The 12,766-nt window shown below is 27.3% G+C and overlaps 1 protein-coding gene across 11 annotated transcripts in view; it reads right to left on the reverse strand.

Moving 5' to 3' along the window:
* Positions 1–12,766, reverse strand: part of LOC136978689 (coiled-coil domain-containing protein AGAP005037-like) — a 526,382-nt gene that overhangs the window by 67,798 nt on the left and 445,818 nt on the right. For 10 of the 11 annotated variants that reach the window (XM_067274447.1, XM_067274453.1, XM_067274444.1 and 7 more), the window contains 3 exons: positions 10,704–10,779; positions 8,579–8,662; positions 6,193–6,298 (listed from right to left, as the gene is read on the reverse strand). In XM_067274447.1, the coding sequence (XP_067130548.1) occupies positions 6,193–6,298; positions 8,579–8,662; positions 10,704–10,779 (266 nt within the window). Of the gene's footprint in view, positions 1–4,884; positions 5,205–6,192; positions 6,299–8,578; positions 8,663–10,703; positions 10,780–12,766 lie in introns of those variants that run through there. The other variant, XM_067274452.1, reaches the window with a different exon arrangement.

A 12,766-nucleotide genomic window follows, 5' to 3' on the forward strand; every position in this document is an offset into this window, starting at 1 on the left:
TAAAAATTTCTGGGGAGAACACTTCATGGGCCTGGAAAATTCTGTAAAGCAATGAGGCTCATTTGCACGATGTCAACATTCACAAATACTTGTATTTTGTCTGACAAAAATCTACATGTTCACCTACAATTTCCATTGCACTCACCAAAAATAAATAATGTGGTATAGTTTCACAGCATCCTTTATCATTAGTCTTGTTTTTTTGAAGAAAATTCTGTACCTGGGCTAGCGATAATTCTCTGTTAATGTTGCTATGAGTAGATAAGAAGAGATGCTGCAAAACTATGTCTTTCCTGAACTGCAGAAGAGAAATTATCTGAGCACTATAATCCTTATGCAAGATGGTGTACTTGCAAATATTGGCTTAAATGTGTAGTATAAGCTTTACTTCAACTGTGTGTTGCAGATGCAAACTACGTCTTGTGGAAGATCATGATAAGATCAACTGGAAGCATGTAAGAAAATTAGTATACACAGCATTAAAAAGAACTACACTTTTCTTCCTGGACTCAGAGGACACAACACATGAATCATGCTTCACTAGTCATCGATAGTCTGAACTCTGTTAGCTGTTACTTATGTATCTCAGTCTACCAGTGTATATCGAATTTAAGTAAATATGTGGAGTAAGATAATATGTTAGGTTCCTTTTCATATTCTAAACCAGCATAATTCTTATTCACCACATTCTAGTGAGCCCCCACAAATACTTTTCACATGACTGATTAGCTGATCAGCTGATCATTTTGTGTGTCATGGCAACCACAATCACCAGATCTGAACCCAGGACTTTTGATCATGGTTCTCATTTATCAAGACAACCTTCATCTAGGTTGACAACAATCTTGTTGTCAACCTAGCTATCTTAAAAAATAGAATTTTCCATGTGATAACTTCACACAGATCAGTTGTGTTCCACCATCAAATGCAGTTTTTATAGCATGGAGATGGTGAGCACAGAGAGCCATATATCTGATTTACTCATCAATTCCACATCTAAAATTGAAATAAAATTACTGCATTTTACATTCTTAACTCCTAAAATTTGTTAGAAAACATACATAATATGCACGGTAAAGGAATAGCAGGGCCAAATTTTATCCTAGTGACTGAATTTTGAAGTAAAACTTTTCCAAAAAATCAAAAATGCATATTCAGGACAATATCAATACTAAATTAATTATATAACAAGCAATTATTTATTGTGACGTTGTCACAATGCCAGGCTGCAATTTTTAATCATATTTTTAATTTGTTTAATTTTTAAAATATATGCTTGCCACCTCAAATTAGTACTGTAGTGTTTTTGCCCCTGTACATCATACTTTTCCATTAGCAATGAAGTTATACTGGTCATCTAACTTCTTTCAGGAGAAAATTTTTTAATTGAAATAACATGACTTCTGGTTTGCATCAAAAGTTCATGTATAGTTAATCGGGGCCTCCTGCCTCTAAGGTTTCTATATGCAGCAGTCTTGAATTTCATTTATTTAACACTTCTCAATATTAAGGAAAGATGAACAGATGGACAACAGTGGGAATTTATAGGTCTACACTTTTTTCAAACTGCAACCCAATTAATATATAATTAATGAATACTTAATATGAATACTTCAGTTCCCAATAGTTCTTTCTATAGGGAGCTCTGAATACCTACTCTTTAATTAAGATCACCCTGTATTAGAATAGATATTTTTATATATACTCAAACAATAATTATTTACATGATTTATACAATTGAAACATTTTGTAAAACCATTCAATATCAGCTACAATTCTGATTAATCTATCACATCATTATTTCAATTCTGTAAGATATAAAACTTGTTAAAAAGTTACAAATATTGATTATAAGAAGTAGTCCTGTTTTAGGCTGATCAGATGTTCCTAGTTTTGCCTGTTTTTAATAATTGATTATAGAATCCTTAAATAATTTAGAGCAATTTTATTAACACATCACTATAATATCACCAATTTATAGATCAATAAATAAATAAATTAAGTAATTTTTAATAAATAACCGATATTCAATCAGTTTTAGAACTCATTTTCACTGATTCTGAAATATGGATTGTAAATTATAAGGTCTGCCTACCTGTTGTTACTTGACTGATTTTTGAAACTAAATTTTAGATATTCTTATTGTCATCTTTATAAAAGTACTCTAATATCATTCTAATAAATTTTAGCAGCAAAAATATTGAAATGGATAAACTTCAATTATGAGAATTTTATTTCTCATATTATTACTGATTATTCTATAGATTAAAAAATTCTTTTATCAGTGTATCTAACAAATTAATGAAATGTAAACAAAACAGTTTCATGAATTGTGCTAATGAAAAACTTATTTTATTACTATATATGCTGCCATATTAAGGCAATAGCATAATATGTCAAACTATTTATCATATAGGAAATGCAAATACTTATAATATATGTTAAATGATTCAAATTTTTAAATATATAGCATTTCTATATGGTTTAATAATTCTGTTGATAATACTAATAAATATCATTTAACAAATTGATACAGTATTTTCTTAAAATAATTTCTTAAATATTAATAACAAAAATAATATATAAATAAATGCTATACTAAAGAATTTATATATTTCTCATAATAATTGGAACAATGGTTGAAATTTTATTACTTTCTTGGTTCAGAATCTGTTTTTCTACAGGAATTAATAAATCAATATTTTGGTTATACCATAGAAAAATACAATTGCTGATTAATAGGTTCAATTTGCTAGCATTATTTCTAGAATTCTTTGTCATGCTAGATAATTTCCAAATTAAAGAGAAGAAAAATAAAATATAAGGTAAACTCACAAAAAATGTTGTGCTACATTGTATAATGACACAAATCTTAAATGATTGACAGCTATGGTGCTGACTCTAGGTGCTTCAGGGTTCCAGCACCCACAAAAACATTTGTTTCCTTATTTTGAAAGAGTCCTGATGTAGCAGAATGATATGCATTGTATTGTTCTAGCTTAGTGGACATTTACTTTTATGCAAATTTCCCATATAAGAATGGCTTTGCATGCTGTTCCACTTAATGTATTTACTTTTTATTTTGATAGTTTGTGTATATGAGAATTGATTAGGATTAGTCATTTTGTTAGCTAATACTTCTAAAGCTTTTTGACATACTGTATATTTCTAACTATAAAAAGAACATTTCTGTCTTTTCTTGCCCTTGTCTTCATCTTACTATAATTTTATTAAAGATTTTTATGATTAACTTTGAATCTGAATTATTGTTGTTTACTTTCTCAAAATATCTCTAATCTAATATGAATGTTAGATACAGCAGTGCCAGAAGACTATAAAAAAAAGGAGGGAGAACAAGCTGTAACAAAGGGCATCATATATATATACACAGATATCCCTTTGATTAGATAGCATTAGAATTTTGTATGTATGTAGTATAAATAATTATGTAATAATAATAAAAAAAATGTCAACTACTGAATATGAATAGAGCACCCTCAAAAATTACAAAAAGTTGGTTGACAGTATATTCTCTCATAATTCTGATTTATGTGAAAATAAAAAATTTAAAAAAAAATTCTAAAAACACAAAATATTTCAAAAACAATGTCTTTCACTAAAGTTTGAACAGTAAATTAGAATTCAGTGTCAAAAAAATAAGAAGCTTATTATCACAATATCAGTTAATATAATTATAGGATTGAGAGAATTAGATTTCAATTATACAAATTATTAAATATTACTTGTAAGCAACAATAAAAATTACATAATAATTCATATATAGCAATATATTTATGTAAAAGAATTTGCAAAAAATGAAAAACATCTGAACTCAAAAATTTTTCAAACTGGTAGCCAAATATAAAAATACCAGAATTAAAACCAAAATAGACTCAAAAACTCACTCATGTAAAACAAATTTACATTATTTATCATCATGTCTTTATAGAAATTGTTTATTCTATTATGAAACCATCATATAAAAAACACTAACTGTATCGAATTTCAAAGAACATTTATAATAATAAAATATATAGGCTATATTACCAAAACTGTACAAAAAGGTAATTTTTTTAATTCTTATATCATTTGTGCTTTAAAAATTGGTGTTTACTATATAATTTATTAATTTTATTTAAGCAAAATTTCTGTCCTCACATTACTTAATAGTTTCTTAACCATCTGCAATCACAAGAACATAATAACAATAATATATTTTATGAAAGAATAAGAAAATTGCTAACATTTTTGAAATCAAAGATTTTCAACTAAATAATAATATAAAATTGAAAAATTCTAGAATTTGTTATAAAATACAAACTGTAGTAAAAAAAAGTCAAATTATAATTCAAAAAGTTGAGATTATTTATGAAAACTAGAATCTAAAAACAGTTTTAAAATATCCTAAAAATTACAGAATATTAAAAAATTTAAGAACAGTAATACAACAAATTTAAATAATTACAGTAACTAAAAATTAGAGTAAAATAAAAAATAACAGCAATTTCAAAATGTATTAATATAACTTCATGACAGAAATTGCTTCAGTACTTTAATATAATAATTATAACCAAAATTATTCAAGAATAGAATTTATTCTCGACCATTTAAATTTATAGAATACAAGATTTGTATATAAATACATATATAATATATATATATTTTAAAACAAAATTTATTATTATAATAATTTAAATTAAAAATAAACAAATTTTTCATAAAATTTAGATCAGAATTTCAAGTCTTGAATACAACACTATTACAAGATAGAAACTTTCTTTTTCTTTTTTTGGAATTTTTATTTATTATAATTATTATTATAAAATTTTAATTTTAATTTTTAATCTTAGTATTTTAATATTATCACTGTTATTTTTTTAATAATTTAATGATCTCAAATAATTAGCCAAAAATATTTGAAATGAACTGAAAATGCCTTTAGAATTTTAAAATATTTCTTTCATTTACAGTTCAAAAAATTCATTGTAGAAAATTATAATACAGAATATACTGTATTAAAAAATAATAAAGAGAATACTAATGAATTTGACAAATACATTCTTGAAACTGAAGACTGATTAAATTCCATTGAATTATATCTAATAGATAAAAATTCATAGAAAATTTAGAAGGTCACTTAAGGGAATATTTCCTGAAGACTATAAAATAATCATTACCAAATATTTAACATCAGTAGTCAATACCTAGGAATAAAACCGCATTGAAATAGAAAACTAATCTTATGTTTAATAAACATCAGAATAGCATATATTGTATACAAATTATAATAAATAGATCATATTATTGTTTTCACTGAATTATTGATCTTTTAATAATTTTTTTTTTTGCATATTTTCTTTATTATTTTTATATTTGCTACTTCATTATCTTTTACTAATCTAAACAATTCTCATCGTTGATAGTTTCTGGATATTTTCTTCAATTCATTTACACATAATTGAAAATATATCTGAAATATTATTGCATAACTGTACTAACAAGTAAGATGTATTCCAAAGTAAAATGTTTTATTCTTATGTAAAGACAAATAAATAAATATTATATAAGAAATTAATTTAAATATGGTTTTCAATGACTAAATTGCTAATCTATCATATATAAATTACTTACATATTTTTGAGCATATTTAAAATACATAGTAATTGTTATTAAATTTTAGAAAATTCTGCAATTATTAGTCTCTTCAATGAAATACAATTTTCTTCAACAGAAAATAAATATGTAAATGATTATCAATAAAAGTTATTTATAAATAGTGCAAATACTTATAAACTATTGGAAATAAATACATGCTTAAATTAATTTTTATAAACATAATTATATCATTATATTATTTAAGATTTGACTAGAAAATTTCTCTTGGAACAAATTATTATTATTATTCAACTCTGTGCTAGCCTGAAATTGATATATTCTTCTTCTTAATCAAACAGTTTACAAAAGAATCCTTTAATTATTATTTTTATTTCAATTTTTATATTGGATTCAAATTATGTTTTGTAATTAAAAATAATTTTATAAATTTAATTTATAAAAAAAATATAAATTCAGCTTGAATACAATATATTTTCAAACTGAACAACTATACAATTCATATTAAATTTTTAAAAATCATATGCAGTTAATATTACAAAAATGAGGATGTATAGGTGCATGGTGATATACACCAACCTTAGTTGCATGAGTTTCTCCATCTGAATGTGGTCCATCAGCAGATGATGATTTTTCTGGAAGAGGATGCGTTGCAGAATGACGCTGTTCCTGTACTGATGCCAATCTATTAGAATTATTAATATCAGTTAAAACAAAAAATTTATAACAATAAATGATATAATAAAATATCACTTAAAGGTAAGTTTGAGAAAAATATTTACAAGCTGTATAATTAACATATAGTATATGCCTTTTATAACCATTCCATTCTTGTTAACAGAATTTGTCAAATACATAATCTTGTAATATTAAACTATAGTTATTGGAGTATATACTTAGGTTGCTATTATCCATTTTTAGTAGGTATTTTATACAATAGAATTTGCTTGCAATCATGGATTGTTATTACTTATGTCTCAAAACAAGGTAAAAAACATTTATACAACTTATCGTAATCAGAGTTTCAGTTATGGTTAAGTGATAAATAGGTATTTTTAAAGTATTGTAGTGATATGCGACTATGTATTATTATTATTATTTTATTTTCTCGGTTTCCTTTTTGTATATATCGGGTTTTCTTGGTTTGTACCATGTTGCGTGGATTTTTGTGATGATGTCACCATAGGGTACGTGAAGAACCTCCTGATTGGTCCAGAGTGGGACAGTAAATGAAGCGGATTTCCGGAGAGTGGAAAATATAAATTTAGGAACTTCACGTTTTAGGACACTTTTTGGTTTTTGGTTGCAGTGTTCTGGCTACGTGTGGACACGAGATCGAGGCGCCAAGTGCGGGAGGTCCGAGAACGGAAGGAAGATGAGATAGGAAAATCCATTCGTACCCAACTGAGGACAACACAACAGTGGAATACAACTTAGTCAAGAGATAAACAACTGGTAGAGGACTCGTCCAACCAGATTAGTTTTTGTTTCAATTATCTGTATGCGGTGTAAAATTGTCATGAGTAATATTAGTTTGTAATTTTCTTTTTCTCTTTGTTACGCGCCATTCGTCGCCCTATTTTTCCACTTGTCATTAAACTTCCCGAAACCCGAAGGAGGAAAGAGAGGAAGCGTGTAAACGTGTGTGGCAATTGATTATATACTCGTATATCACGTGCCCCTTGTCAATTTTGTGATAGTCCACATTGTATGTAATTATCGCTATTGTATCAAAACTGAATTAATTTAAATGACAAATACTTGTTAAGCCGACTTGTTCATTTTTTTTTCTTGTCTAGCCCTGCAGACCTCGTTCTACAGGGGTATTTACAGTATCTTGTCATACACCATATTTTTCATAAAACAAATTCATTTACTCATACTTTATAACTATTATTTTCTTGAATTAATTACACCTGGATCTGAAGAATAATGGAAGAATTTCTTGCACTAGGACCCAAGTAGTGTGGAATGTATGGAATATGAACATTTGTTACACTTGGATCTCATTTCTCTTGAATGGGTTTTTCTTATTTATGTCCACATAAAACCAATCTCCAGAAGTCCATGGATGAGTCTGATCCATGTTTATATACAGTACATAAGCCAGTAGAGATGTATGTTTGTGTGTGTGTTGCTGTCAGTCCCTTGTATTGTATTAACCATGATTTTAAGTATATCTCATAAGCAGTGTTTTCATTCAGGAAATGTAATACTGCACATTCACAGTTTTTTTTTTCAAAATATTCTAGATAAAATTCACCGAAACTTTTTCTAAGTAAAGAATTGATCCTTAAAATATTGTTTGAATGAACAGAGAAGTATTGAAAATTCTTATTTATTTTAACAATATTTATTTATTTAATAAAATTTAAATAATTATGTTCAAATCTATTTTTAAAATTATCAACTCAATAGCAGATGTAAATTTATTATTATTTTTTATTCATAACAAATTAATTCTAGTAATATTTAGTGCCTAAACAAACATCACAAAATTCAATAAATTTGTAAAGCCAAACAGTCACTGGATTACATCAAACTACTTTTCTGCAAATATATTTAATTAATTTCTAAATACTTTGTACGTAGAGGGAGGCTTTAGGTGCCATCTTCCACTTACCATGCAGATGCATTACCACTTATATCATATTTAAACAGTCTGGAAGAGGAAATCACACTGGAGGTTTGGGTAGCAAACTGGCAACACATCTGCACAGTAAGTGGGAGTTGCAGATTTGAGCCCTGCTTCAGGCAAATTCTTTTCCTTCAGAATATTCTAAATTATTTAATAAATATTCATTTAATTATAATTATTAAATTTAATAAGAGATTGTCTTTAAAGTGTAACATTAGGCACCAAGTATTTAGAAATTAATTAAATATAATCGTGAAAAAGTATCCTGATGTAAATCTGGTGGTTTGGCTTTCTATTTTAATGTCATACATAAAAATGATGACTTACCGTTTAAGTGTTACTAAAGTACCAGTCAATTTCTTACACCTCCTTAAGGCATTTTCTAATCTGTCTGGTTCTTCCTTCAAAAATCTTTAACAAAGAATTAAAATTGATATTGTTGAGTTAGTGAAAATATAGTTTTTGCAAAGTCTTATTTTAACTACAAAAGTAATATAAAATGTAATATACATTACTCAAAACAATAATTTTTGCAATATAAGATTTAAAATAAATTCTAAATTCAATTTACAAAGCCATATTTACAATATAATTTTTTAAGTTTTCCATAAATATTATGATCTTAAAATATCAATGAACTTTTCAATCATCTCATTTTATTTATGCTATCAAACAGTATGCTATTTATTATTTTTGTGAGATGCCATATGTTTCACTGGTTACTTTATGACACATAATTAATTCACATAGATAACACAATATCTCACTTATTATTTATTCATGTTTAATAAACAATTAGAAAAGTATGTGCAGGTTATGTGATGAGTTATTTGGAAAATTTTAAATTGAAAATTCAAACTCATCAAACAGTTTTTCCTTTATCTAAAGTCATTAGGAGCATCTTTAGAAAATATAAAAAATCCTTGGTGTGCTACAAACATTTCTAATAAAAACATTAAAGTTCCAAAAGGATTTTGGAACTGTAATGTTTCTATTAGAAGCCTGAAAGTGAAGATTTCAATCACAATTGAAAATGTTAGCAGCAACAGTTATAATTATTTAATAATGTGCGAGGATCCGAAACACCCACTTTCCCCCCTTTTTTCTGAATAGTATCATTCTCTTTTATAAACCTTTAATTCTATGGAAGAATGTGAAGTAAGAAAGTTAAAGAGGCTTTCTAAGGTTAACAACCGCAATGATCTTTACAAAATAGCTGTTAAAAATATATGTATAAACAAGAAGAAAATAATCGTTTGTATTACAGTAATTCGATAGACGATAGAATCAACAAGACGGGAATAAGCGATGTTCTCATCCCACTTTTTTTGTTGCACGTGACACGTGCAGCAGTAATAAATCCCATAGATCGTCGTCGAACCCGACATTGGACATAAACAATATTGAAATTGTAGACAAGATTGTAATAATTATTGTCAGCTACACGCTAATTGATGGGTGCGAGCTGTCGTGTCAATAGAAATTTATATTTTAAGTTCACCTCTGCGAAGCACTTAGGTCTGTAATTAAAACAAACATCTCAATTCCCGGCGTCCGTACCAACAAAATCCAGACATGACCACAATAACAGGTGTGCAAATAAATCCTGGCTATATGACAGTTCACACCCCTTGAATTAGGTATAAAAAGGTGTTCACACCCCCCACTGGTGTGTGTGACGTCAAGGATCTCGAAAAGAATTAATCCACAATCTTCCTCCGTGCCCTCCACTCGAATTGACGCCGACGACTTACGGATAGCAAGGTAATTTTTGGCCTTTCATACGGAAATCTCTCTCTCCCCTCAGTTGGTCGAGGTTTAGTTAATAATAGACAGAGGAAAGGGTTAGAAATCTCTCGGAATGCGAGTACGAGTGTCAAACCCCCGATAGCCACCTCATTTGTTATTCCGTAAAGGATTATTGTCGCGTCGCATCTAAACTATTATTATTAGTATAACCATTATTGTTATTTTTAGTAATGTATGCATCTTTTATATAATATCCTCATTAAATATGTTTAGAATCTTAAATAGGTGTGATTACTCGAACGCAGCCAACACCTTATCGACTTATCCACGACCTCCCACTCGATTTTCACCCTCCTAAATTGCCATCCATTGACCACGTGAGCGGGAATCACCTCCCCGTGTCGGATAACGGGTTAGATCTCATCGCATAACCCCCGATTCTCACAAATGTATCGAAATTAATACACTGGAATTAAATTATTTTGATAACGATAATTCGGTTTTGAATAGGCGTATTAATTTGAGTTCTTATAATACCTGGTATAAGTATTTAAATAAATCGTTTTTTGATAGTTTTGTTTATAATAATATTATTTCTTATAATATTAGTTAATGCAAGTTGGTGTATTATTTTCAAGATGAATATGTTAGCTTTGTAATAAAATCACTTTTTAAATTTAAAGGCTTATGATAATACACTTACTTTTCTTCTCTAATAACAACTTCCATTTCTGCTGTCATTACAGTTTTCATAGTTTGTTGAAGATTAGGAAATCTTGCTGAAAATTACAAATTATATTAAAATTATAAATACAATATATAATTTTCTTTTAAGAACTACTACAAAATGAGAATTCAAAATTATATATATACATTGATCAATATAAAAGTGTTTGATTATGAAGTATTATCCAAACTATTTTGCATATTGTTTAATATCACAGAGTGATTATTTTATGATTTGAACTAAATTTATTCTCTATAACTTGAACTTAATATTCTATATTAAAAAGTGATATACATATACAAACATTTCAAAACCTGATATATTAATAATATGCCAAATGACTACTGGCTTAAATCAGGCTACTTCCTCTAAAGTTAAATTTAATTAATAATAATAAAAATAACAAATGCTTCTAATATTCTATCAGCTGGTTAACTGCAAAAAAGAAAATTATTATTTTAGAACATTTTGAAAAAATTAAACCTTTAAATTTCTATTTCATTGATTTGGAATTGTAAATATTTTCATATATCTAGATTTTCTATTTTATTTAAGTCATTCACTTGCAATAAAATCCCAAATATTTTCCAGCATTTATGCTTATTTTCAGGAGAAAACAAAATTCATATATACAATAATAAGCATTTCTCACAAATGTAAGATTTAAAACATTCCAATGATTCTGAATGCTTCTGTAATCATAACAAATGATTTAATGTAGAAATCATTAAACTACAAGCAATAACCATTTACAAACAAACAAAACATTTACTAACATTTAATAATTAATTAATTAAAATAAGACATAATAAGAAGTAATAAGAAAGAATTTCAATTACAAGCAATTGCACCTCCTACAAAAAACAGCTTAAATATTTAGAACAATTAGAAATTTACAAAGCTGCAAGAAAAAATGCTGTTAACAACTTTAGAGAAGCAGACTTCTCTCTGCATGGAAATCATTCTACAATGTTTAGTCTTACAACCTTTTCCCCCTCCTAATGTCATCCTTCTTTTAGCATGTGGATGGCAATCACTAATCCTGAGTAATTCTTCTGTTTGAACCATTTGTTTTAATAGCTGCATTCAAACTGTGAAGATCTGTTAGCCTGATGATTGTTCAACACATATGAAAAATGCTTCCTTTTGTATATTTTTGTAGTTTTTTTGTTGGATATTGGTGGTTTGTATAGTGTATTTATTTATACCCAGTTTGAGTCATTGAACTGTAAAACAAATATTTCTTAAACTGTATTAGGCTAGCTCAAAGAAAGAAAATTTAATTATAAACAAAATAGAAAAAAAGTGGAATATATGAATAGTAAAAGCAGTAAAATAATTTTTGATTTCAGTAATTATTTTTAATGAAAACAATAAACTTGAAAACAATACCCAAAAGTAAATAATCTCTTACAGTCTTTATTCAGTCAAAGATTATGAGGCTTAAAAAGAAGTTTGCTTTCAAAAAATGAACAATTGAAAAAAAGAGTAATACAGTTTAAGTCCATTAACAAATACTCCCCAATAGAGGACACATCTACTTAACAGACATTTTTACAATCCCCAGACACTTCAAACAGGACATCTATAATATTTACTTCTAAATAGCAAACACTCTAAATGATGGATGCTGTTTTGTATAACCTACCTTATGAAAACACAAAGTCCTGCCTTCAATATTCTGAAAGAATTAATTACATATGAAATATTTTAAAACTAAAACAATGAATTGGTTCAAATACTCTTTTAGAGACAAATTTTGACCATATGTGTTGAATAAAGACTGGCTAAAAATAGGAAAGGGGAGGAGGGCAGGTTGTAAGAAGCCATACAATATTCATTATCTGTTAGAGATGACTAATATGGTTAAGTTGTCAATCACCATTTATCATCATACATATTAATACTATTAAACTTCTGTCTTATTGTTGGAATTAAGCTTATGGTACCAAGAAACCATAAACTTTTCCTGAGTTATTTGTTCATTTGACAAGAATCATAGTACAGTTGCAATGAAAAAAAACAGTTTCAAGGTTAAG

Source organism: Centruroides vittatus, unplaced genomic scaffold (assembly GCF_030686945.1).
Source record: "Centruroides vittatus isolate TY-2023 unplaced genomic scaffold, ASM3068694v2 contig_549, whole genome shotgun sequence".
NCBI lineage: Eukaryota > Metazoa > Arthropoda > Arachnida > Scorpiones > Buthidae > Centruroides > Centruroides vittatus.